Source organism: Mesoplodon bidens (genome assembly GCF_964165515.1).
Source record: "Mesoplodon bidens genome assembly, chromosome: 2".
NCBI lineage: Eukaryota > Metazoa > Chordata > Mammalia > Artiodactyla > Ziphiidae > Mesoplodon > Mesoplodon bidens.
In genome coordinates this window covers 6,449,201-6,476,771 of record NC_138177.1, presented here as the reverse complement: position 1 = coordinate 6,476,771, position 27,571 = coordinate 6,449,201, and the positions used below count along the sequence as shown (strand labels likewise).

Below are 27,571 nucleotides of genomic sequence, written 5' to 3'. Positions count from 1 at the left end.
GCAACTCAAAGAAACATCATACTTAAATATCAATGTGCAGATATAAAACAAGTTCATTAAATTTATTATTATTCTCCATTACATGTATTTGTTCAATTCCACCTTTAGTTTGAAATTTTACATGTGAATATGTGTTTGTCCAATATATTTCAGCTGTGTTTATAACATATACACATACATATGCATACAATCTTTGTTTTAAGATACGCTTCCAATTTTAAGTAACCTGTTATAAATTCTACTTCCCTGTATAGTTAAAGAAAATTAAATACAGGTTCTCCCTATTTTAGGGGAAATTCTTGATGTTCTTGTCATTCTAAAATGAGAGTAATGTAAAATACTAAACAAATAGGCATTTCATATTCTCAAAGCCAAATTATACAATGGCTATATAATCTATAAGTTCACATTTTATGTTTTATACTTTTATATCCATAGATTTATTGGGGAAATATTAGGTTTTCTTTATTAGTTTTAATCCTTCTATTTTCCTTTCAATTTATCTGCCTCTTTGGGAAAAGAAATGATAACATGTCTCTTTCTAGTCTTATGTGTCTTATTTTCTGTTGAATTAAAATTTAATGTCAAATTCAGAAATAAAAATATACAAAATTGGAAGAAAAATATCTTTAAATTTGTCAATGTCTCTTTTATAGGAATGACAGCGCATTTCCACTACCTGGCAAACTGTGCTCTGTGCTTTTCAACCTGTTTCTGAAAAGGAATAATGCAATGCAGGTAAAAGCACTGGTGTCGCCAAAGGTCAGCGTTTCTTTATTTATAACTGTCAGATTATGTATGGTTTACCTTACATTTAAACAGCAAAACCTACTCTTTTTTTTTTCTTTTTTTTTTGAGGTACACGGGCCTCTCACTGTTGTGGCCTCTCCCGTTGCGGAGCACAGGCTCCAGACGCTCAGGCTCAGCAGCCATGGCTCACGGGCCCAGCCGCTCCACGGCATGTGGGATCTTCCCAGACCGGGGCACGAACACGTGTCCCCTGCATCGGCAGGCGGACTCCCAACCACTGCGCCACCAGGGAAGCCCAAAACCTACTTATTTTTATTTTATGCTTTTTTCCTCACAATGTTAAAACATAGCTCCTATAGATAACTTTCCAAAATTAGATCAAAATCTTTGATATACCAATTTTGGTGTATTATTATTTCAATACTAAAGGCATAAAGGAGGACTTTTAATGTTTTGAAATTTCTTTGTACTCTATAAAAAGTATAATTTTGCTTCTTTGAATTTTAAAGTATCTTTCTAATGAAATATACTGTATAGATATATAAAAAATGTTAAAGCTCGAGTCTAATGAAAATCATTACTGAATATTTCAATTAATGCTCAATTCTTATATTAAAGTCGACAAATGTGTTTTAAGTATTCTCTGTGTTAGGATTCTTTTAGGAGAACAATAAATATTTGCTTTAGTATACTGTTCTTGGCATACAACGTGTGTTAAACATAAAGTTAGGGAAAAGTTCATGTAGTCCATATTTCTTTTTGTTTGTTTTGGTTTCTTCAGAGTAATAAAACATGCTATGAACAGCTCAAATTCTAAAATGAGTATATCATGTGAAAAGTCAACAAAAAGGGTAAAATGACTTAAAGATTCATATTCTAAAGCAAACTATGATTCTACACAAAAGTCAGCCACACAAGTTTGTCTGTTAGTCTGTGTAGAGGAGGCTGGACACTTGTGATGAGCTCATTTTTATAAAATGGCAAGTTTAAAGACTATAATAGGACACATTTAATTTTAAGTGGAGCAACAATCTTCTATGTCCATTGGGACGCACCAAATATAACTGGACTTCTAGTTTACTTTCATAAACCTTAATACTTTTTAAAAATTGGCTTTATACAGTTTGTATTATTGTCAAACAATGGAACATCAGGTTCAGATTTTTGCGTTTCAATTTAGGTTTTCAAAATCATTCCATTGATGTCTTTCAAATATTAATGGGAGGAGTACTAACAAAGCAGTACTTTAAATTTCAAAATAATCTAAACTTCTAGGAGAATAGATTATTTTTAAATATGAGAGAATTGGATATACTCCAATCTAGTTTATTTCATGCCAGCAACACTCTTGTTCTTCTAAGATTTAGAGTTGTTTCAAGCAAGATCCTTGTAGGAGAAAAAAGTCTCTTATTTTCTTTTTTATCAAAGCTGAGTTTCCTCCCGAGAATCTTGGCCTGTGGTGTTGCAGATGCTGTTTTTTCGACTGGGTTCACCATTTGGTAGGTATGCCAGTGGATCGGGTCGGATTAAGTATCTAAGAAAAGAGAACAAGGCAAATAACTGTAATCAAAAAAACTAGTTCACATTGACACTTTAGATTGTTACTTTAAATTTATTCGTTCAGTGTTTAAGGTTATCGAAACTTGTCTCTATATAACGTTGGTGGAATGACTTGTTGTTTATTTGGAAAGGGCTTGTAATAATTCTACACCTAAGAAGATTATCTAGATGAATGTGGATGAATGAAGAATCATTATCTTTCAGTTAGGATCCATTTCACCACCTCCATCTTTTCAAAAGTTTATGTTTTATTTTAGTATTTTATTGATTTATTATTCTTTTCTTTGGCTATTTTTCTATCAAGGATACCTAAATCCTAGCCATGATTATATTACTCAACTGCTCTTAATGTTATTTTTATCATTCATAAATAAATTTGACCTACATTATTCTATAGGCTTTTTAATTTAAATATTCTATGATTCTACAAAATTAATGATTTCATAAATGCTCTGGAGGATATTATGCCTAGATACTATTTTAATTATTGGGAAATTTATTAACCTAAAATTCAGGTTATGCTATAGTAAGAAATTGGACAAAGAAGATAATTCTCAATTCATTCTACTAGTAAATAGGAAAATGTTCACCTGCCAAACTCACACATTTCAATAATGTTAGAATTTGTTTCAAGAGAGATGTTTTACTTCAGACCGTCAAGTGACATGAGCGTCCATTTCTTGAGCATGTCTAGACTACTAGGCTAGGTCCTGGGAGTACAGAAAACCATACACTTCTGACCCCTGCAGAGGATTAACAGAGTGTAATTTATGAAACAGATAGAAAGATTAAAAAGAAATTCCAAACACCACAGAAAGACAAAAAGAACAACAGTGAATGAGGGAATAGTTTATTGAGGAGGTTGGATTGATGGCTTTCCAGGCTTAAGTGGAGACAAACGGAGAGGAAATGGGACACAGAAAAGGATGCTCCCAACACGTTTAGAAAATGAGTTTGACTTTAGAGGACTGGTTAGACCAGGAGATGATGGTAGATAAATTCAGGAAGAAACATAGAAAGCAGCTAATAAAGGACTTTAAGTTTCAGGATAAGTAGTTTCTATTTCTGTTCCAAAGTCTTCCCACTGGAAGCCACTGAGGTTTTGGAAGGGAGAGAAGGAAAATAAATATACATAATACAACATTCTAAAAGTCTTGTTCAGGTGCAAATGCAGTTAGTATTTCATAGTTTTATAATAATGTTCGGAGTTACAAAATAAATGGAGAAACTATTTTAAAAGTGGGGACTCTAATGAAGATTTGTACTTCTCCTCTTAAAAACCAAAGGAAAAATATTCATAAAATATGTCCCTTAAAAGAGCAATTTCAAGCACTGAAGTCTATTTTCTTGGATCAAATGAAAGTTGAGATTAGCGTCCTTGGATCTATTAACTAGATTTTGTTATCCAACCACCTGCTTTATAATTACTTTGAATATCAATAGCATAGTAGATCAATGAAGAAAACTAATAGTGCACATTTAGCTTTTTAACGCCATATCACCTAGTGATTTATTGTTCTTCGAATCAAATTATTGTTGCATCTTCATTTAAAATGAACTTTTGAAAGTGATTTTTTAGAAAAACATAAAAGGTATGAGTATAATCCATTATCCCCTAAATTCATTGATGTAGCTGCAAAATTTCCTTTCCCTATTATAATCACTACTAAAAGTATGAGCCTAATAAAATAAATTACTTAAATGAATTTTTTGAACTGCTTGTCATGGTAGCATATTTTCTTGCTCCAGTTATACTAAAATTTAATTATCTCAATGCAAAAAAAACAGATCATGGCAGAAAAGAGTTCTTTTTTTTTTATAGCAGTCAAGTTGATGTTTTAGCTTAAAACTAGTAAAAAATAATAGCATCCAAAAGGCAGAAAAGCCCATGCTTATTTTACCTGTATATACTGTAACATTATATATTTTATTTTTATGTTTCAGTTTTAAAAAGTTTCAGGAATTATTTTGAATTATAAAATCTCTCTGATGGAAGGATTTGTATTGATACATAGACTCGAAAGGTTTACACTATCTTCTCATGTCATCAAAAATAATCATGGAAAAGAATCATATTAGGCTCAAGAAACTTACAATTTGTTATGAAATAAAAATAAGGTAAACCCAACTTAAAAATATATATATATATATAGCTGATAATTTGAAAAAGAGACATATTAAAGTTGGGACTACAAGGGCAGATTTAATAAAAATTGCCTGATTTTATGGGTTAAAGGAAGAAAGACATGTGTAAATATGGACACAAGAAAAATGGAGCAGTTTTGTTGTATTACAGTCATATACTAAGTGAAGTCTCCAGAATGGGGAGTTGAAAGCCAGGTACATCACAAATAAGATATTTTCATCTAGCTTAAAGTGCTCCAAAAATTCAGCATCCCCATTGGATATAAATTTTGACAGCCACCTTAAGAACTCTAGCAGATGGAATTACCATTCATCAGATTCCCCCAAGTTCCTATATTCTAACCACTATCCTCAGATGGCAAAATAAAATTATTAAACTTACCTGTTGTATCTTAGGTGACTTATAAAAATCTTTTTACACTGATTTTGGGTCAAAGTTACTCCTACTGATGTATTTTCCTAAGAAGCGTTTGAAGCACATTCATCTTTTTGCCCTAAAACTGAGCAGTACTCAGCAGGCCAATATTCATTCTTCTACTTTTTCTTCTTTGTGTATGGCTGTTTTTCAAAAAATTATTCTCTTTTCAGTTTTATTCATTTAGAAGGTGAAAAGTAACTAGTTTCTATATAGAACTAGCTTCTTTCCAAAGCTTGGTACTGTATCTCTATATGCTTTCTAGACATTTCCACTTAGCACATTGAACAATGTACCTAAACTCCAGCTCATCAACTCTCTTTTCTCTATACCCAACGACTGCTCTTTCCTGCTTGAAAAAGTGCCTCCCTATACTGACTTGTTTCAGTGAAGCAGTAATTTCTTTTGCAATCACATAGATTTGAAATCTGAAAGCCACGTGAGAGCCCTTATTTTCCAATTCCCAGACCAATGAACAAGTCTCATTCTTTGTCTCCATAAATTTACCTCCATAGGATCTTGTCTTTACAATCCATCATCCAGATGTTATGATCAATTCTTATCTCCATCCTGCCAATCAATTCTATTGCTTTTTACAGAGCTCTTTTAAAAAAATGGAACCCTCCAACCCAAGCCAAAATCTCCCATGAAACTGACAGCATCTAATTGCTGGCATATTACTAGCTTTAGTTCTAAATCACTTGCATGGATCCAGTTTATGCTCTGCATCACAGAATGTTCTCACTCTTCTTAGTCACTAACTTTATTACTTATTTCCAGGTTATAGATACAAACACATCCTGTGGCCCTAACACCCACCAAGACTTTTGAATCTTTGGCATTTGTTTTATGTCACCAATACAACCTGAAGTTAACTACCCTGTGTAAGCAGGCCTTGGTGCAGCTCAGGCTTAGGACCATGAACCTCAAGCTCAGACTCTTATTAGGAATTTCTCACCTAGGCTTACACCTACAACTGTCAAAATACCTTTGCTAAAATCCTGCTACTTTCTTGCTCATATATCCAAGTGCTGCCCATTGCCTATAAGGTTGAATATCAATTCCTTATTTTGTCATCTAAGGTCCTTCCAAAGCCATGTTTAATATGTTGCCAATATTATGTTTAACTAATTAACAACAGAGATGTTAATAATACAAAGCTTTTACTCTGGTCAAACTGGGCTCTGTAGTATTGCCCGCTGGCACGCATTATGTGATGCCCAGGCAGTGCATTTTCTGAAGCCATCTCCCTGTTCTAGAACGTCCCCTCCTTTCTCTCCACCTGCACAAATTCCATCTACCCTGAGTGTCTAGTTCAAGTCTGTCGTCCTTTGTAATCCCTGTAGCTCACAATAATGAATCTCCTGAATTTTGAAAAGCACCATCTCACTTAATCAATGCTTAAGTCATGTGACAAACTCATATATATACTGCTATTAAAAGTTTATGCTTAAATTGTAGTTTTGTTAATTAGAATGTAAACACTTTGAAATCAGGGAAAATGCCTTATTTGTTTCTATAGAGCACACTTTTAAGGCAACACTAGTACAACTGAACATGCATAATACATAATTTTTGATGAATCAAATTACTACCATAGATCCTTTCCTAATATGAGTTTTGACCAATTTTACCTTGGCTTTGAGAAAGTCTCAGGTATTTCATACTAGCTAGTGTGGGATATTTTAGGTTTTCCTTTGAGCTGATCTCTTCTTATTCCACATATTTTCTATTATTTGTCCAAATGTATATTTGCTCACAAAATATAAAATTCATGCTGCTTTTTCCTTCTTTTATAGCTCTGTCATCCTACAATGCTTTTATATAGAATTACACACAGCAATATACAAAATACATTTCTTTATTGAACACAAAAATTAGACTTTGATTTCCTAAGCATTTGTATCACAAGAAAGATAAGGGGTTATTATGGTGGAAATAAAAATATAAAAGTAAATAAATCGGTGTTTGTCTGAAAATACATGCCTTATGTGAGATCAACTTACACAACATCATTCAGCTCTAGTCTGGTATCTGGAGATGGGTTTATCAGGATGTAGGAGAGGGTACTTTGATGATCGTTCATTTCATCTAGAAGATAAATAAATGTCAAGTTTGTTATACCACTTACAGAAAATTACAGGAATTATCTTAGAGTGTCTTATCTTCAAACCATAGAGCTGTCAACAATAACTTGCTCTAGTTTTGTCCACAGCAGGATTGTGTATATAACTTTGGCTATTTTCAAATTACTGCCACTGGAAATATCTGACAGGTGCTCATTTTTTGTTCCAATAGATGTTAAAAATAAAGTATCTAATTCTGTTCAGAACAACCACAGTTATAATCTACCTTGTAAGCTATTACACTGAAAAAGTATTTCTGTTAATGAAATAGCTAGACAGGATGTTTACTTAATTTATTATGATTTAATAATTATTAAAAAAATCGTGCTTATAAATGGTCAACATTCATGTGGGAATTCTGTGAAAAATCATCTAATGTCATCATGTTTAAAAAACACAACAGAAATGTACCTAAAAAGCATGAAGGCCCTAAATACATTTGACTTCCTTACATGATATATCTGATATAAGACATGGTAATGTTCTTGCCAAATGCAAAGAATCCCATGGAACAGAATTTAATTGTAGGTTTTAAGGGAAGTGTACCATGGGATCCTTTGTTTTTCTCTAAAACAATACATATTTTAAAAATAAAAAGCTGTGCCCTTTAAGTTTTGTCAATTCACTCTGAAAACATCATCAGACTTCAAGTATGGAGAACTGAACTGGCACTGAAAATGAAAAGAAAATAGCTTTGGAATTGAGATTTTTTAGCTGCTAAGGCTATGAGAAGGTGTAAATATAAAGCCATGTGGACACATACTCAATAAATATTAATCTTCCCAAGGGTAAAGTTTTTAGGCTGGGAGGGCACTGTTTCAAATCCTGCTCTAGAGCCATAGTACTCATCTAGCTACTACAGTTGCAGATAAGCTTGGTTCCTAAAAGTAGTACTAAATTTTTCAGTTTGATCCAAAATCTAAGAATATATTTCATACTAATAGAGATATATCAATATATATCAAGTATATATCAAGATATATACTCAAGTAACTGCCTAAAATTAAAGATCCTTTTTAGGCCAACATAGCTGATCCTGATAATTTCCTACACTGGAAAATATATATTATTTTCATAAAATAACATCTACCACTAGGTTTAACTAACTTTCACTTGACTGTGAAAGACAGTAATTTCGGTTATGATCTTTCAAGTTGATATCCAGATGTGCCTTATTCTTAATCTATAAATGAGCATCCTTATCTTACAAGGCAGATAAACTGCAGTATAATCGAACCCCCCATAAATTTGCCAGTAAAGCTATTATAATCATAAGATTATCAAAAATTAATACTCAAATAAAGGAATATATTTGGTTGCATATCCCAGGGGCAGACACAAGGAACTGTATCCTGTCATGGGGATAAGGTTGCCAGGCAAAATAGAGAATGCCCTGTGAAATCTGAATTTCAAATTAAAAATTAACTATTTTTTAGCATATATATATATATATATATATATATATATATATATATATATATATACACCAAATATTATAGGTAACATGCTTATACTAAAAATCATTTGTTGTTTATCTGAAATTTAAATTTAACTGGGAATCTTGTATTTTTACTTGCTAAATCTGCCAATCATACCTTGGGGAGGGGGTGGATGGTTAATTCAATCAGCTGGAGCTTGGAATTCCAATGAATATATAACGATGAGCTTACTCCAAATAAGGTGCAATTTCAACTCAAAGCATATTGTACTGGCAGATTACCAGAATCATCTTTCTACATAAAAAGTAATTTTGACTTATATATTCTTTCTGAGAAATTTCCCTCTTGTGTGAATTTCCACAATAGCTAAACAAAAGAACAGAGGTTAACAGTGCATTCTGGAGACAAAAGCAGGATGCCCTGAAATGTGATAGGTCATTAGAGAATCTCGACCTATTTGGCTATGTATAACTCAACTTCTCATGTAAACAATGGCACTGTTGAAGTCTATTATGTAAAGCAGTGAACATTATTGAACAGAGGCATTAGAGGGAAAACAATTTTAACAAATAACTTCTCAGTTAATATTGATACTCAACACTTCTCCTTGATTATTAACATGATGTTGTACTCATTTTTGTTTCTGGGATGAAGTCAAAATCTTATTGGTGACTTGGTATGCCTGTTACAAATGTAAAAACTGTCTAGATAACTGAGAACTTTACAGAACTAAATATAACTATCATGTCTGTTCAAGTAGATAGTTTGATTTTATCTTTCTGAAGATTTTTGTTTTTCCATGGACTCCAGGAATTGGAGCAAACATTTTGCTGATGTGCTCAATTCAATGATCCCAAAAGGTTTATATGGAAACATGGGTAATATCGCAGTCAGAATTCATCACTCCTGGTCTTTCCTCACCCACCCCTCACTGACCTCCTCAGTGTTAACAGAATTAAAATAAATTGCTGAGTTCAAAGCTGTTCTCTCTTTCCTTCTGATGCCTGCCTTGTTGTAGGAGTCACCCTTGTCTGCTTGTTCTCTGCCGTGCTGCTCTGTCTGGAAGTCCTACAGTTCACTCTCTTTCACTTTGTGACTTTAAGAATTAGACAGTGAGCTTTTAAAAGCGCATTGCAGTCATCTATCAAAATCACATTCAACAATCTAGTTTTATCAGCCCTAAGTCTGGTATTTTTGTCTCTACCAGTTATTCCCTACATATTTTTTAGTTATTTCTGAATTCTGGAGGGGGAAATATGGTAAGTTTCCTGTACTTTTAAGACCCTATCATAGTAATCACCGTTGGTGGTGGCAAAGACATGAATGGATTAAATCTCTTGGGACTTCCCTGGTGGTCCATTGGTTAAGACTCCACGCTTCCAAAGCAGGGGGCGCAGGTTTGATCCCTGGTCGGGGAACTAAGATCTCACATGCCGTGCAGGCAGCCAAAAAAAAAAAAATATATATATATATATATATGCAGATTGACCCTCCATATCTGTGGGTTCCAAATCTTCAGATTCAATCAACTGAAGGTCAAAAGGCTCTTTACCACAAGTATAATAACATATATAGCGAAGAAAATAAATTTATTTAGGAAAATTTGGCTCATGAACCAGAATCGAGATTTTATCTCCTACCCAGCAAAAATATCTACTAAGGAAGTCTACTGTGAGGATACTCAATGTGTCCTTAATAAGCAATCTCTGACCTTGGTAAAATAAAATGCACTATATCATTTAAAGTGTCTTATAGAAATTATTGTTCATCATTGACATACTTATCTTAATAAAACTATTCTTCTTTGAAAAGTTGAAATAAATGAAGTAGAATAGTGAAAACTTTAAAAGAAGTTTGAGAGTCAAGTTAAACAACTACTAGTAGTATTTACCAAGAAACTTCTTTTGCTGTATTAATTTGCATATGTAATTATTCAATCGAAATCTTCATATAGGAAATACTCTGCATAGATTGTTTCAGGTAAATGTATCATAACAGAAAGGATATAGATGTATATTCCTATTGTTCTTACATAATAATTGATTGAGTCCCTTTCCACACACATGAGTTTCATATTTTTGTTTTGTTTCAGTTTTTAAAACATCCCTTTTGAAGTATTTTAAAAGAGGAGAATAAAATTTGATAAAATAAATTTAAATCTTACATGTATTTGTGTAGGTTTTGTTAAATAAGACTGCCAAAAACACACATTCATTGTGTATTGTTATCAGAGAAGCATTTCAAAGAATACAAAGATATCAATGAAAAGCTCTGTTAAGAACAAAGACCCTGAAACCAGAGGGCTTGCATTGAAATCCTGGTTTCCCAATTATGCCGAGACCTTAGGCACATTACTCAATTTCTTAATCTTTCTCTGTTCAGTTTCCTCATCTGTAAAATGGGGTAGCAATAGTTTTTTGTCTTAAACCTTATTATTAGAATTAAATGATAAATGAATAATAAGTATAATTTAACATTAATATATCAGAATAAATATACAGTTCTTAGAATCAATTCTGATCCAGAATATCAAGTGCTGTATAAAGGTTTCCTATTATTATCAGAGCAGGCAAATTCAATCCATAACTTGTAAATAATAATTGTACCTATATTGTGATATGAAGGTGTTGGCATGCAAAGACAGGGGAAGAAAAGTTTGCAGACAAAGAACCCCAAATGGGAAAGACTGAAACGGTTGAGTTTAAGTTGCAGAAAGCAGGTCCTTGAGAATGGACTAAACAAGGAGGAGTTAGTTGGAGACATGTCAAAAGGGCAAGCTGGGTCCAGACCCTGGAGAGCTTTAGAGACCTTGATCAGAAGTTTGAATTTTAGTCTAAAGGCACAGGAAGCCATTGAAAAGTTGTAAGGATGGGAGGTTTGGAGGCATGATCTGATTTCATGTTGAGTATATCACTTTGGCTGCTCTGTGGGAAATGGACTTTGGGGGGGCTCAAATTTGCTCTCAGGGATAGTAGGCGAATAGTACAGAAACCCAGGGAGAGATGGTGGTGGCTTGGGAGCAGTGGAAATGCAGGAAATTTAGGAGGAGGGAGGGAAAGATAGACGGAGAGCTTGAGAGAGCAAGAGAGCCATAGAGAGAGAAAGGGAGGGGAGGGGGGAGCAGAGTGAAGGAAGGAGGAAGGGAGGGAAGAAGAGATGGAGATGTTTTAGGATGGACACCACAGCATATCTGAATTCTGATGGAAAAGACAAGTAAAAGGGAAAAAATTGGTCTGTACCAGCGTGAGAGCATATTTTTTCTTCAGTGACACAAGAAATACCAGAGAAAATACTCTCCATTGCACAATGCTTATCTCCCCAACAGGGTCCAGTCCTAATAACTGGTAATAGCACATCCTAGAGATGATTTCCCTTTCCCCTCACCTGAATTTCCATCTATATTATGTGTTATCCACCTATGAAACACATTAGTTTTTCAGTGCTGATTTAACTGGTTCATGTGTTCCAGTTTAGTATCAAACTGTGTTTATGAGTACAACTATTTTGTTCATTTTACTGAACTTACCAGTGTACTTTCAGGGAAGAAAATGTGGCTAGAGGTATGGATAAAAGTATAAATATATTTAACCACCTCTACTTAAAATGATTTTCATTACCTTATGATAATTTGGAACTACTTTATGCTACACAAGATAAAAGCAAGAAGTATACTCTCTTAACCTCCCTACATATAAACATCCAGAAATCAAGATGAGATGAAACAATTAGCCAAACAAGAAGAATGATATAAAGCAAAGCTTCAGAAATCACTCATTTTCAACTGTCATGAGCCTCCCCATCACTTACTAGCTTCATACACAAAACTAGTTATTTTAGACTCAATTTTCCTTTAAAATGGAGTATTTGATATTTCTTAACATTTAAAAATCTATATTACTACCTTGTATAAATGGTAAAAGACTAAAATCCCCTTGCTATTTTTTAATGTGATAGAGAATTCAAAAAAAGTGAATAATGTGTCTAAAAACATACTATTTCTTCAATGGTTCAGGTTCAGTTTTGTTTTTTTTAAATGCTTTCTCCACTGCCCCACCTCCCCTAAATAAGTATTGACCTTTAGAGCTATTATGTGTCCCTAGTGAATGGAAACTGCTCAATAAATGCTAGTTTCTTTGAAAATACTATTACAATACTTTACATTAAGTGATGTGGGCTGAAACAGTACAGATTGTCTGCAAAGTAAAAAACACAGGTACACTTTAAAAAATAGAACATTAATTACATTCGCAAATAATGGGTTCAATATATTTTCAGGTGAATATTTCTAAATTTAAAACTATGATCTAGCTGATAATCTGAAAAAGTAAAATAAATACACTTCTATACAGAAAGTCCAAAAGGTTTTGGAAAGACCTTATTTACTTTCATTTTAGTAGTTGGATACACTACTTTAAACTTAAAGGTACTTCACCTGAAATAGTATCTGAGATTGAAGAAAAATGAATTGAACATATTATCTGAACAATTTAAGAATAAGTATATAGCATGTTTTTCAGTTTTGCAGCTAACCTGTAGTACCACCATATGACTTACTAGAGGCATTTTTATGATTAGTTGATAATCATAATTTATCACATGATATTCATTATTTTATTCTCCAATTTAGTCATTTAGTAATGTTAACTGGGCATGATTATAGTCACAAATAATTCTAAATCTGGGGACATCAATGAACAAGATAGGCAAAGTCTACAGATTTACCTTTAACAAGTTAACTGTAGACTTCCTATATGATTTTAAGTATATCATTTAAGTTATCTTTGGATAATCATCATTGTTCTGTTTATCTCATAGACTTATTGGTAAAACAAAATAAGAAATTTACTAATTCAAAATGCACATTCAATGAGTTTTGATATATGCATAGAATAGTGCAACCTCTACCATAATTACAACATAGAACATTTCTATAATGACAAAAAGATCCCTCTTACCCTTTTGTAGTCAATTCCCACCTTTCACCTCCAACCCCTAGAATCACTGGTTTCTAGGAAAAATAACTCTGCTAAGATCTTACAGGGTGTTTCTGTGTGGCTTTTTTTTTTTTCCCTCTGTGTAATGTTTTTGTCAGGCATCCAAGTTATTGTATGGACCTACTTTAATATTAATATAGCCACTCCAGTTTTCTATGGATTTGTGATTACATGAAATATAATTGCATGCTTTTACTTTTAATCTATTTCTTTGTTCACATTTTAAGTGGGCTTCTTTTAGGCAACACAGAGCTGGCTATTGCTTCTTTTAATCCCATCTGATGCCTTCTGCCTTTTAATTGAAATGTTTAGTCCATTTATATTTATATTTACTATAGATATAGTTGAGTTTAAATCTACCATCTTGCTAGCTGTGTTTCACTTGTCCCAGATGTTCTTTGCTCCTCTTTTCTTCTTTCCCTGCCTTCTTTGGATTAAATGAGTTTTTAAAAAGCTCTTCATAAGATCATTCCATTTTATTTGCACTATCAGTTATTAGTTATATCTCTTTGATTTAGTTGTGTTGTAGTTTCTCTAGATCATGGGTTGGCAAATGTTTTTTTTTTTTTCTGTAAAGAATGAAATAATAAACATTTTAGACTTTTCAGGCCATATGAGCTCTGTTTTACTTATTAAACATTTTAAACTGTAAAGTGAAAGCAACCATAAAAAATACAAAAACTAGCAAGAATGGTTGCTTTTTTTTTTCTCCAAAAACTGGTGTGCTGCAGTTTGCTGTCCCCTGCTCTAGGGTCTAAAGTATACAGCTTTAACTTTTCAGTATCTACTCTTAAATAATACACCACTTCACATGTAATATAACAAGCTTACTACATTATACTTCTATTTTTTCCTTATTATCTGAGTTATTACTGCCATAATTCTTTGCTTCTATATATGCTATAAAACTTACAATGTTTGTTATAAACAGTAAATTATCTTTGAATAAAATTTTAAAAGTAGAAATGTACATTTTACATTTGCCCATATGCTTACTTATTTTGTTTAGATCTAACTTTCCACCTGGCATCATTTTCCTTCTATCTTAAGAACTTCTTTGGACAATATTTTTAGACTGCAGCACTGCTGTTGACAAATTTTCTCAGCCTTTTTTCCTAAAACCGTCCTTACTTGCTTTTAGTTTAGAAAGATATTTTTACTATGTATAGAGTATTAGGTAGACTATTTTTTCCAGTACTCTAAAGAGTTTCCCAACTGTGATTTGGTTTGAGAAGTTTCTGACAAGAAGTTCGCTATTATCCTTTTATTTGTCTCTCATTCAAAAAAAAAAAAATTACTTCTTCCTCCGGCTTCATTTTATTTTTTTTTCCAAAATGTTCTTCTGCCTACATGGAAACACAATAAGAGTTAAGTATACTGTGTTGTCCGGCTTCTTTTGAGGTGTTTTATCATTGGCTTTCAGCAACTTTTTATATTGTGTCTTGGCATTATTTTATTTGTTATATTTATATTGCTTGAGTTTCACTGAGCTTCTTAGATCTTGAATAGAGTCCCCATCAAATTTGGAAAAAAAAGTTGGTCATTATTTCTTCAAATATCCATTCTCTCCCTCCTTCTGGTACCAATTACATGATTATCTGATATTGCCCCACAAGTAACTAACACTATTTTTTCAAGGTTTTTTTCTTTTCTTCTCTATTCTGCATTTTAGATAGTCTATTGCTATGGCTTTATGTTCATTGATATTTTCTTCTGCAGTAGCTATTCTTACGTGCATCCCATCCAGTATACATTTTATTTTGAATACTGCATTACAAATTCTAAACTCTAATAAGAGTTTCATATCTTCAATTTCTCTCTTTATTATTCTCCTGTTTCCCTCTAACATCTTAAACATATAGACAATATTGTAATAACTACCTAATATTTGTGTTTTCTGAATCTGTTTCTGTTGATTGATCTTCTTCTACTAGTACAGGTCATATTTTCTAATTTGGGGTCCACTTACATGACTTCCAGCCTGTAAAAAGCTTAACTCATTTGTTAACCTTTTCTCAGGTAACAAAGTTATAGGCTATTTTTTTCCAACATCTGCACACACTGATTTATAGTTTTTCTAGTTATTTAAATTGAGAGCATAAACAGTCATCATAATTGGAAATGTCTTCTTACTGGTTCAATGCATTTAGAAAGCTCATTATATGCTCTCATTGACTATTTATTCTCAACTCATAATAAAATGTTGGAATTAAAAAGTTCACTCAAACAATTAAATTTTCTTCTCAATGACAAAAAAATATTTTATTTTATTCAAATGGCCACATTTTTCTTACACTTATGCCAAAACACAGTACTTGAATTTCCAGTTGTAAAGCTAAAATATATGTATATTTAAGTGCAATTAAGTTAACCATGGTGTTAAATTATGCAAAAATATTCATATCATTGAGAAATTAATGTTCTGGGAAGGATATGATACAACTCCATGAAACAAAACTTTATAGTTTTACTTTAGGGATATATGGAAAATTCATTGCAGAAACAATTTCATTTACCATAAAACATTATCAGCTCAGCAATTACTTCCTTTGAAAGCTTCATTACTTTATCTATTAAGAAAACCATTGAGTTTGCTTCTTTCTACTAACATTCTATATACAGAATGAGATTAACATAAAAACCATGGATTTATCCTTCTGTGTCTGCTTGCCACCTTGTGAGAATGGGTCAGTTCTGGAGACATTAAATCGTCCATTTTCTAGAAATCTATACTGGCAGTATATACTGATTGTACATGTCAACACTATTGTACTCATTTATATTGGGAGATGGAAAATGATATATTTCAAAAATCAATAAAAATCCAATGTCAATTTCTTTTGAAATAATAAATTGTTATTGAAGTCATTACAGTGATCTCAGATACTTATATTATTCCTCCTAAATACTAAATGTTGTAAAACACGCTGGAAAAATACCTAGCTTTAATGCCTTTTCCCTCTTTGGTAATTTGTTTTAGGATAAATTTGTAAGTAATCTTTTACTAGAAAAAGGTACCTGACCTATTGTTTAGAGTTTGGGGAAATTTTTTATTAAAAGCCTATATGAAAATGGTCAATGATTAATAAAAGAGTCTAAAAATAGAAGTTGATGGTTTTACTATTACTATTACTGCTATTATTACTACTACTGCCATAACCATATATATCATACATTTGGGTGGGAATAACATTCCTTTCTTGTTATTTTTGCTTGCTTCTATCCCATAAGAAAGAGGATGATTAAGAATTAAGTCACCATATTAACTATAAGAAAAGTTCTTGGTTAACCCATCCATTATTTCAGGCAAATTATGAATTTACTTAACAAAGAAACCAAGGCTTCCTGATGGATGTAATGAAAGCCATGTCTAACTAGAAGTTACTCTTTGTCACTTAAAAGGATTTCATTTTTTTCTCCCTTGGCATTCCCTCATTTACTAACAGTATGAAACGTAAAACAAACCATGTCAAAATCAGCTAGAATCTGTAGCAGCGGTCACACCAGGAATACTTACTTGCCGATTTATAATATGAAAATATATTATATTTTATATAATACAAAATCTTATAATATAAATATTGAATATTAAAAATATGTATCATTCTAAGTGCTAATCATTAAGAATCTGTTAACAGTTTTTAAGAATCGTTCTTAGTGAGTATGAAAGCCAAATAGATTGTTGAAGAATAATGCCAGTTATTAACAGAAAGAAAATAATAACTATATATTTGCAGCACAGTTTATAGACTGAAAAATCTTTTGTCACATGCATTCTATTATTTCATATCTCACCCCTTTGGAAGACCTGATTACCCTTATTTGATTGTTGAAGAACATGAAGTTCAGGGACACAGTGACTTACCCAAGGACACATGGCCAGTTAGTATATATTGCCATGATCTTTGAGGTAAATAAGTTTTTAAAAATTATATCGAAGATGTTTTCAAAAAAATTTCAATGAAAAGCAGGAAGAATTTGTAGATTCTCATGTTATTTAATTTCCCAAGACAGGCAGGTCCTCAAATTCTGTCTCCCAAACCCTTGGGGCCAGATGTGTACCAGAACTGAATTTTTTAGATTTAGAAAGTAATATTGGACACATAATGTATTTCATGTAATACACTCAGTTGGGCCTGAAGCAACAGACAATTTCATATTTCTGTAGCAAACATATGAATATTCACAATAAATCTGATAAAGGATACAAAGAGTCTCAAGCAGTTTGGATCAGGTTCAGCACTTATACAAGTTTTAGTGTCAAACCTGCTTAAAAATTCAGTCTTCAGAAATTTTGGATTTTAAAATTGCAAGTGAGGGATTATATACCTGTTATCTCATTAATGTCTTTTGGGGCATAGGTATATGTTTATCTTAGTTAATACACGCAAAAGCATTTATAGTATTTCAACCTAACCTGTAGAGATAGGCATGTCAGGAAATATTGAAAATGTTATCCTCTGGTTTTTAAGAATTACCTTTCTTTTGGAATTGAATACTATAAAAAACAAGTGAGAGGTAATCCTTGCCTTCAGCAAGCATGTTTAATTATCAAATATTAATTTCGTAACTTTTTAGAGTTTAAGCATTCTTTTCTGTGTTTCTTTATGATTTCCTATTATTTGAGATATAATTAAGTTTTTCTTTAAATAGTATAAAAATAACTTTTCTAATCTATCATTTATAAAGCAGCATTGTTCTACAAGTTTGATCATTTGAAGTAATTTTCATGCAAACACTTAGTTGAAAGCTAAATTCAGAAAGAGGACAGAGAAAGAGAATCCAGGAAAGGATATTCCCATAGATAGAGCAGGGAAAATAAGAATCCTTTGTATGTGACAGTGTTCTCAGAAAAGGGGTAGAGAAGGAGAAATGTGTGGAGAGTAAATGTGAAGTAATAATGCACAGACATGGAATGTAATTAGTAGATAAAAGAAAGAACACAAGAGAAAAGGTGAAGACTAAAAGGTGTGTGTGTGTGTGTGTGTGCACGTGTGTGTTTCTGTTGGGATTATGGGAAGGAGACCTGATTTCCTTGGAAGAGGAACTAAGAGAAAGGAAATGGAAAAACATGAAAGATTAGGAAAGAGTGGGATTAGATCACAGAATCTGGATTTGAAGGAGCCAGGAAGAAGTATGATTAAAAGCATGGGAAAAGAATCTTTTCTTTTCATCTGGAGGAAACAAGTTAATTATAAAATTAATTCAGAAGAAGCATCCAAATATAGCTAGGCAAATATTGAAAAAGAAGAGTGCAGTGCTCCTAGCCCTACCAGATATCAAAGACTCTAATTAAAACAGTAGGTGTTTTTGTCAGAAGAGGCAGACAGACCATTGTAACACGACAGAAAGTATAGAAATAGACCCAACAGCAAGTACAAATTTAGGATCTGCTAAAACAGGATCTAAAAATCAATAGAATGGGCTGTGCATTTTAATAAGTGGTATTGTAAAACTAAATATGAAAAAATATCCTAGATAATACAAAACTGTGTTCCCTTGCTCACCATATATACCAGGATAAATTCCAAACAGACGGGATATTTAGATGCAAAATGTGAAACCAAATAAGTAATAAAAAAAAAAACATAATAGAATTTCTCTCTAAATTGGAAGAGAGAAAAGTGTTCCTATTACTTAAAATTGATCAGTAATAATGCAAATGATTTAAAAATTGGATTAGGGCTTCCCTGGTGGCACAGTGGCTGAGAATCTGTCTGCTAATGCGGGCGACACTGGTTCGAGCCCTGGTTTGGGAGGATCCCACATGCCGCGGAGCAACTAGGCCGTGAGCCACAACTACTGAGCTTGCGCATCTGGAACATGTGCTCCGCAACAAGAGAGGCCTCGATAGTGAGAGGCCCGTGCACCGCGATGAAGAGTGGCCCCTGCTTGCCACAACTAGAGAAAGCCCTCACACAGAAACGAAGACCCAACACAGCAATAATTAATTAATAAACTCCTACCCCCAACATCTTCTTAAAAAAAATTGGATTAAAATATAAAATAATAAAAGTAAAGGAAAAAGACTAAGCTGAGAAAGAAATATGTGCCATTAATATCCAAAGTTCTAATTTACCTAATATATAAGCACCTCTAAAAATACTAAGAACAAAAAATAAATCTATAAAAATTAGCTAGATATAAATAATTCACTAAAAATGCCTCTTAACCACATGAAAGGATGCTTGACCTCATCAGAATAAGAAGGCATGCTGAGATACCACGTTAACAAATCTATTAGATTGGCAAAACATGCAAAAGTCTAACAACACATTCTGTTGGCAAGGTTTTGAGAAAATCGTCTCTCATACTTTTCTGGCAGAAATGCAAAATCATACATATTTAAGGAGGAACATTTTTCCAGTAGCAAAATTATATATATATATATATATATATATATATATATATATATATATATACACATTTAATCTTTAATCCAGTAATCTCACTTTTAGATATCCACCCCAAAGACACACTGAGAAAAAACACAGAAAGATGTAGGCATATGCCTATTAATTGCAAGACATTGTAATTAGAAAAGACAGAAAGGACTAGCTTAATAGACTACGATACATTTATACAATGGAGCATTAGGCAGCTGTAAAAAGAAATAAGTATTTCTATATTCTACTAAATCAGTGATCTCCAGGATGTACTGTTAAGTGAAAGGAGCAATGTGGGAAAAAAAGAAAGGAACATATCATGCTACCATATATATTTTTAAATTTATAATTAAAAATGGAAGGATAAACCATAAAGTTAAAAAAGGTTACTCACGGAGGAGAAGGAGATTGTGTGGCAGTGACAAGGACAGATGTTAAATTTCTTTGAATATAACTTGTATTAAATATTTCTCTTTGGACTGTATACATAGTTTACATAACTAAAAAACAAAATTAAATTTTAGAAAAAGCAATTCTTAAACACTGAAAACAGAAATGAGTCTAAATTTATATCCAATTGATAGTATAACCACATCAAGAAGAACTTTTCCAAGACTTAGAATAGTTTTACTAAACATCCCTATTGGGCTAGTCTATAAAGTAAAGAATGCATAAAAATGCATTTTTAGCAATTATAGTGTTAATATTAGCATTATATTATATTCTGAGACTGTTTTATGTATATTATGAAAAATACAATATGATTTTTTTATAATTCCATCATTTCTATTGTTATTGACAAGCAGTAATCTAGGTGTAGGAAAAAGAAAGTACAGATATAGGACAGAAAAAATTAAATAAAATCCCTAAAGCCTGCATTTTAATTGTAAGTATCCATATGAACTGGTGAAATAGTTTACCTATCTATCCTCTAACTATCTATCTATCTATCATCTATCTACCTAATCTTTTAGCTCTATACTGAAAAACTCAAAAAAAGTGACAAACACAGTAAAAATGAACATCTCTGAAACTTGGTTATAATCTCGAAATACCATTTCCCACTAAAAGAGACAGAATCCTTGGAGGGCTGGCTTATTTTAGGTGGGGAGCATTTAGTCCTACAGAGAGCAAGGGAAGTCGATCACAGACAGTTGATGTCATGACAAAAGGACACAGGAGGCTATTTAAAGAAGTTCCCACTGACCAAATTTAGAACAACATGATGAATAATCTAATAACATACAGATTAAAACATATAAAATACATTTAAATCTAGGAGTTCATAATAATAACAAAAACGGTTAAAAAAAGAAAAGGCAGGGAATAAAATGGGCCAATTTAGAGTGGAAATTCAGAGTCTAGGAAACCGCAGGACAGAGAGTGAGTTCCTTCAAGAAATAGATTGCAGTAGGAAAAATACAAACTGAGGGAAATTAAAAATGATTTAACAAACTTGTCACCCATCTCCATGCACAAACCTTCATTGATCCTAATTTAAATAAAGTCTAAAAAATTTATGACATGTGTGAGGTCACTGGAAATTTGAACAAGTGAACACTCGATGATATTAAAATTATTTTTAAGTGTGAAAATGGTAGGTGGCTATATTTTTTAAACTAATACTTAAATGATAGATCTACTATCTATATATTTCAGTATCTACTGAAATATATGAGGTCTGAAATTTATCTGAAATTAATATGAGACATGAAGGAAATTGGTGGTCATATACATGGAAGAAAATAGGCCATGAGTTGATAATTGTTGAAGCAGAAAAATGAGTATACTTTTCTTTCTACATTTATTCATGCTTGAAATTTTCTATATTAAATTTTTTTTTTTAATCAAGAATAAGACAGAAAGGTTAGTCTCGCGCAGAAAGGACACCTTTTCCTCTGAAGCTGCAAACATTCTGGCTTATTTTTAAAACACTCACCCTTCCACTCTTGCCATCATTCTCAACAGACGATTATACCTCTTACTATCACGTGAAATATTACTCACCTTCCTGTCACAATAACTACGTGTTTATGTAGTTTAAAACAGCCATCTTTTCCTCACTTCCAAATATCTAAGCAAGGGCTCCAACCGTGATCTCTTTCCTATATTTTCTTTCAACTTCTCCACTGGTGGCTTAATCTTATTTAAACATGCTCTTACCTCTCTGACCTTAAAAAAAAAAAAAAAAAAAAAAAGAAAGAAAAATAGTCTCTCTTCCCTCTCCACTTTCTCATCCAGATTCTTTCAGAATTCTCACCTCTCCTTCACAATGAAATTTCTTAAAAAACATCCACTGAGTCAGATAATAGTTGTCTTTCAAAAGACATTTGCCTTCTTAAATATTAGATTCAGGCCACTGAAAATGAAACATACTTGCTTGCCAATGGGACATAGTGGAAATGGTGTATGCAACTACTTGGTAATATCTTTTAATTGAGGAGACAACCCTTTCTTCTCTAGTCTCTGCCTCCTTCCTCCTGGATGGAATTTCAACATGCGTCTTGTACCATGATATGACTTTGGCAATGGAAACAATAGATCATGGAGCAATAAGACAGAAGACTAAATTTTCAATATCTTGAGGTACCTAATATATGAAATCCACTATATCTAGATCTTAATTCATCCTAAAGCTACTTAAATCTGGCTTTCACACATGCTATCCAACTGATACTATCCTCACCAAGGTCAACAATGACATATCACTATACTTTCTGCACTATTATTCCCTCCCATTTCTCTACTGCAAAATTTCAACATTTTTTTCATATCATAAAACACATAGGACATACAACTTTATATTACATTGGGGTAGCAGACAAACCTGCTTATGACTAGAAGTGACCAGCTTCTGAACAACCCAGGCCACACCTGGCTTTGAAAAGTATAAAGAATCAATGTAACAATAAAACATGTAACCAACTGATAGCATATTATTGTACTATGACACATCTTTTGGGTAATTCAGTTCTAGACACTTCAGCCTCTTGTTTTATAAAGAAAATACTTCTTCCCTTAACATTCCAGGAATGTATTTTCTAGAGTTCTCTTGTAGTCCTTCATCTGGGGTTATTCCATCTACTTCTATGACCTTACTCAAAATCTATAGGCTGATGACTCCCAAGTCTATATACACATCTCATTTGTTCTCCTTGAGCACCAGACAGCAGAAATCTAGCTTCTTATGGATCATTATCCATTTGAAGTCTTCCAGGCACTCAAATTAAATGTATTATCTTCACCCCAAAGTATTCCTCTTCTTCTAAGCTCAGTGAATGTCACCACCAGGCCCTTACTTGCTCCAGCTAGAGCCCTCAAAAGTCATCTTTTGACTCCCTTTTCTCTCCTTTCTGTCTCATATCCAATAGGTCAAAAGAAATCTATTCATTCTCTTGAATCAGGTGACACCTACTCAAGAAAAATCAGATTATGACTCGTGGTTAAATCAATCATCATGCATTGTGTATAAAGCACTTAAAAATATTTCAAATCTTTAAAACGCTACAAAATATTGACACTAATGTAGGAAAAATAAGTGGTGCAGTGGATACACAAAAATATATGGAGTCAAAAGTCACAAGTTAAAGGACTGATTTGAGTGTATACTAGGTTGGGAGACCCAAGTAAATCGTTTATATTTGAGACCCTGTTTTCTCTTCTGTGAGCACTCCATTTGTTCATGTAATCAGCATGCGGCTACTGGGTTCCTATGTGTCAGGTAATTGGTTTAGGGATACAAAGATTAAAGAATGAGTAAGACATTTCCTTTTTCCCAAAAAAAGAAAAAAAAAAAGGCAAACATGTAAAACAATAATTGTCTCATAGCATGTATTCTGCTTGAAGACAGCATTGCCCCCAAGGGTGCAAAATGTGTTGGTTTGTTTGTTTTTTGAGGTGGACAAAAAAAAATTACTTTTTTTATGTATAAAGCACAGACACACACAGTACTTAGACAGATACATGGTAGATCTGTGGGATTAGCTGAGTGCCAGTTCTGGGCTAAGCACATTATTAGTCATTATCCCATTTGTCCTTCACAACAAAACCTACAACATAGGTATTATTATTTCTATTTCACAAATCAGAAAATGGCCTTGAGAAGTTAAATAATACAACAAATCTACCGGCTGACACTAGAATATAAATTCCATAAATGCAGAGGTCTCATCTGAATAGGTCATTGGTCTATTCTGAGAACCTGGAACAGTGCTTGACACTAAGAAGGCAACCTAATAATATCTGCTGAATGGATGAATTATTGTGAGTTAGGGATAAATGGAGAAGTTCAGAGGCCAATGATGCATTAGATTCCAAATCCTGTTTTCATAATCGCTATGTTATTGGAGGGTCCCAATACAGGACTTAGAATGGATTGATGGATCTATGGGTAGATAGATGGATAGAATGGATGGAGAGAGAAAGAAGGAAAGAAAAGAGAAAAAACGGTGGACAGTATCTGTTCTTTCTTCCTGTAAGAATTAGCATGAGAATTAAATTAATAAACTTACCTAAAAAAAAAAAGAGAATGGCTAAATGCAAGGTAACTGATAGAAGTTTTATTAGCAATAACATAATATGCTTCCCTGATGATTCTCCCATGCAGTCAGTTCATTCATCTTGTGTCTCTCAGAGTCAAACTCTTATTTGCCACACTGCCTTCAGGACCAGCCTGGGGTTATAATGTTCATGAAACACAGCTGGAACTTGGATAGATAATCACTTATTAGAACTTAAAAAAAAAGAAAAAAATACCTGTATAATAACTAGAAAGAGTACATGTAATTATAGGACTGTAAGAAGTACAATCATACTTCATGTCATTAAATTGGCAAAGAGCTCCTAATATAATTTTTAAATTAAGATTTTTTCTTTTAATTTGCCTCAGTATAAGACCTTTTGTGCTTATATTAAAATTATTCATCATGAATGAGTCTGTACTACATTTTAAGTAAGTGAAATATAATTATGAATTTCAAGTACCTATGGAATCCTGACTTCAACATATTTCAAGTTTATGTCCTCGAGCAAGATTTTTTACCTCCTGAACTTCAACTTCTTGAAGGGCAAAATGGGACAGACATCTAATCAGTGTTTATAAGGAGTAATAAGAAAATATACATAAAGCACCTAACACAATTCCTGGCATAGATTAGGTACTCAGTAAATATGCTTCCTTTTCTTGTTCAAAGAAACACAGGTAACTTCTTTTAAACTCCATCCAATTCAATGATTAAAATTTCTCCCTATGTACAGTGTTTCAAGTTGAGACTTTAATAATGAAGATGAGATGGGGGCAAATACAGCATTTATTCTATGTTATCCTTAAAACCTACATGATACTGACATCTTAGCTCCTGATTTACCCGTTATGTATATATATACATATATATGTATATATATATATATATATATAACAAACTAAAACACCTTATTTATTATTTGATTTTCTCATATGTTGACTAAATTTCCTTTAAATAAAATTCTTATAGTGATAAATGACATATTTTTAAATTGTCTTTGCATTATTTATTTAAGCTGTTCTATATGCAATATATCTATATTACAATCACATATCAACATAAGAGCATAACAATCATTGGGACATATCTGCACTGTATGAGGTCAAGCAGTATTTGAGCTTCATATTAAAACTTTTGAAGATTCTTTGTTTCTGGATCACAACAAACTGAAGAAATTTTATAGAAACATTTTGGTTCATCTGTGGCTCATCCATTTAGTTACTTGCCGATGCCACAAGTTTATTTTATCCCAGGCCCTAAAATAAAATGTGGTTTGTGTGTGTGTGTGTTTGTGTGTAAAACAGACTTTGAAGCCAGACAGAACTGGATAAAATCTCAGTCAGACTAGTAACAAACTAACTAGCAAGTTACTTGACTTAGTTTCCTTATATCTAAAATGGAAGAAGTTTTGTGAAAATTAAAATTAAGATAATTCTTGTAATGGGTTCAGCACAGTGTCTAGAGACCAGAGCAAATACTTAAAAATTTCAGTGCTCTCTTTTTAATATCATTGTTATAATTGTCTCTAGGAGATTAGACGTGTTACTAGTCCCTTCAAACTGACCTGTGAAACAAAAATGTGATTCTTAAGTTACTAAATTAGAGCCAAATGTGTTACAACTAACTGCAAGAAATCACAAGTCCACATCATACAATACTTGTAAAGAGCATACCATATCCCACTGTAGAAAGACCCAAGTGTTTCATTCTATTTTTCACAAGTTCAGCAAGCTCTTGTCTTTCTGACCTCCTGTAGAGGTTCAGGCGCTGCTGGGTTATTTTCTCAGCTGTTTTACCGGAGTGTTTGGGACCTTTTCTGCTCAGTCTTCGGGCCCACTGCATGCTCTTCCTCCTTAGCAGGGGATGGTCAGACTGGTCACTGGATGTTGAGTTGCGGTGGTTACTTCGGTGGTGACCTTGCTCTTTGGCATCTTTGGTGTCTTCCCACTCCTCCACACTGATGGATATTTGAGACTTTAAAAGAAATGCATATTGGTAATTAGACATTTTAGGAATCATGTAGCCTGGAGTTATATTCTTATTTTTTGCTAATATCTTAATATAATTATATATCTCATGAGAGTTTTCACAGAAAGAGCAAAATCATAATCATTGATACTAATTTTCTGTTTCTAAAAAATTAGAAAATATGTTTTTTGAACTTATATTTGAACCAGATAAAATATCCTTGCATCCTCCAATATGTTTCTTTATAAAAAGAATTTAATTTTTCAGAAAGGTAGAAGGTGTCAGATTGATAAAATATATGAGACATTCTTTTCCACACCTCACATGCACACAGACACACACACACACAGCTGACTATTCAACTTCTCTCAATTTTTTTATAGAACAGTTATTCATGTCATAGGTTATTGAGCATCTGTGGAACAAAGTGGTATTTTAAAATAAATCAATTCACCCAGCAGTTTGAAAGTGTTTGTAATCTGGATTAGTGGCTCCCTTAAGAATAGTTTTACAGCCTTAATAATAGACTTAAACGGTGCTAGCTGATTTATGTCTGAAGACATTCTGAACTGTTGCTATAGAAAACAGAGGAAAATGAAATCACTGGAGATGTGTTGGTTGAACCTTATATGAAAGAATTCCTAAAAAATGTTTTCCATTAAAATAGGATAAATTATAATAATATTTGAAAGATCATCTAAATTTAAATCTACAATCACCATGGCTAGTAACTCTGGGTGCCCTGGAAGTTTCTTTTTATCAGTAAAAATCCACAGAAAGACGTTTCTCCATTTTCAATAAAGACTCGGTTTAATAAGTTCATTTAGTCTGTGGTCTAAGAAGAGATATAAAATAACTAATTACATTGTATTTAGATGTATTTTCATAATCACAGAGATAATTAAAGAACAAACAATATTATGGTCTAAAAATTTTGGATTTGGAATCAAATGCTAAGTTGTATTTTTAATCACATCAGGTAAATGCTTCATAACTTCATGACTTTGAGCAAATCAACTGAGCTTCTTGAAAAATAGTGATCATAATACTTATCCTGGTTTTCATAGCAAAAATAAACAAAACTTACAAGAAAATAGTAGTAAAAATCTCACCAAAATTCTAAAACCAAATAATTTCTCAAGAATTCAGGCTCAAATAATAGATTTTCTAAAGCTAATAATTTGATAGAATAATGAACTTTATTCCAATCTCTTGGCTTCATCCATATCTAAAAATAAGATAATTCATCTACATATTCTCTTAGG

The 27,571-nt window shown here is 32.6% G+C and overlaps 1 protein-coding gene across 9 annotated transcripts in view; it reads right to left on the bottom strand.

The window, feature by feature from the left end:
* Positions 1-1,246: 1,246 nt before the first annotated feature.
* KCNT2 (potassium sodium-activated channel subfamily T member 2) overlaps positions 1,247-27,571 on the bottom strand; it is a 354,137-nt gene continuing 327,812 nt past the window's right edge. For 7 of the 9 annotated variants that reach the window (XM_081225686.1, XM_081225687.1, XM_081225689.1 and 4 more), the window contains 3 exons: positions 26,012-26,312; positions 6,877-6,961; positions 1,247-2,284 (listed from right to left, as the gene is read on the bottom strand). In XM_081225686.1, the coding sequence (XP_081081812.1) occupies positions 2,173-2,284; positions 6,877-6,961; positions 26,012-26,312 (498 nt within the window). In that variant the 3' untranslated portion in view covers positions 1,247-2,172. Of the gene's footprint in view, positions 2,285-6,876; positions 6,962-23,678; positions 24,522-26,011; positions 26,313-27,571 lie in introns of those variants that run through there. The other 2 variants (XM_081225691.1, XM_081225692.1) reach the window with 2 other exon arrangements.